Genomic DNA, 413 nt, shown 5'->3' with positions numbered 1-413 from the left:
CTGTCCAAACAGGGGTGGCAAACTCAGGCAGACTGGGGAAGCAGACTGGCAGAAGCAAGCTTCTATCAATACTTCACTACGTTGGGTTGGGTCCACTAGTACAGCCCTATACCCGCCAAGACACTAGACCCTTGATCAACCAACCAATTTCTTCCTGCACCTCTGTCACTGAGACCCAACAGATGGCCCCAGACACCAGGGGACTCGCACTCCGTCCCGGTGCAGACGCACTTACCTTGGCCACCTCCCAGGCATCGACGGGCCAAAGGCCCGGCCGGCAATTTCCCCAGTGCACATCTCCATTTCTGTGGATGTGATGTTTCAAAATCTCCCGTTTCCACTCTGCGCACACCTGACACTGAGGCTGAAACTACAGGGGGCGGCGGGGCGGAGGAGCCCGGGAGCGAGGGGGG

The 413-nt window shown here is 58.4% G+C and overlaps 1 protein-coding gene across 2 annotated transcripts in view; it reads right to left on the bottom strand.

The window, feature by feature from the left end:
- CUNHXorf38 (chromosome unknown CXorf38 homolog) overlaps window positions 1-370 on the bottom strand; it is a gene marked incomplete at its 5' end in the record, with an annotated part of 26,647 nt that extends 26,277 nt beyond the window's left edge. For both annotated transcript variants that reach the window (XM_027772030.1, XM_014587944.2), the window contains 1 exon segment: window positions 236-370. In XM_027772030.1, the coding sequence (XP_027627831.1) occupies window positions 236-303 (68 nt within the window).
- Between the last annotated feature and the right edge of the window lie 43 nt (window positions 371-413).

This window comes from Tupaia chinensis, unplaced genomic scaffold (genome assembly GCF_000334495.1).
Source record: "Tupaia chinensis unplaced genomic scaffold, TupChi_1.0 Scaffold000248_2, whole genome shotgun sequence".
NCBI lineage: Eukaryota > Metazoa > Chordata > Mammalia > Scandentia > Tupaiidae > Tupaia > Tupaia belangeri.
The sequence above is the reverse complement of the archived record's forward strand: the minus strand, read 5'-3'. Positions and strand labels throughout refer to the sequence as shown.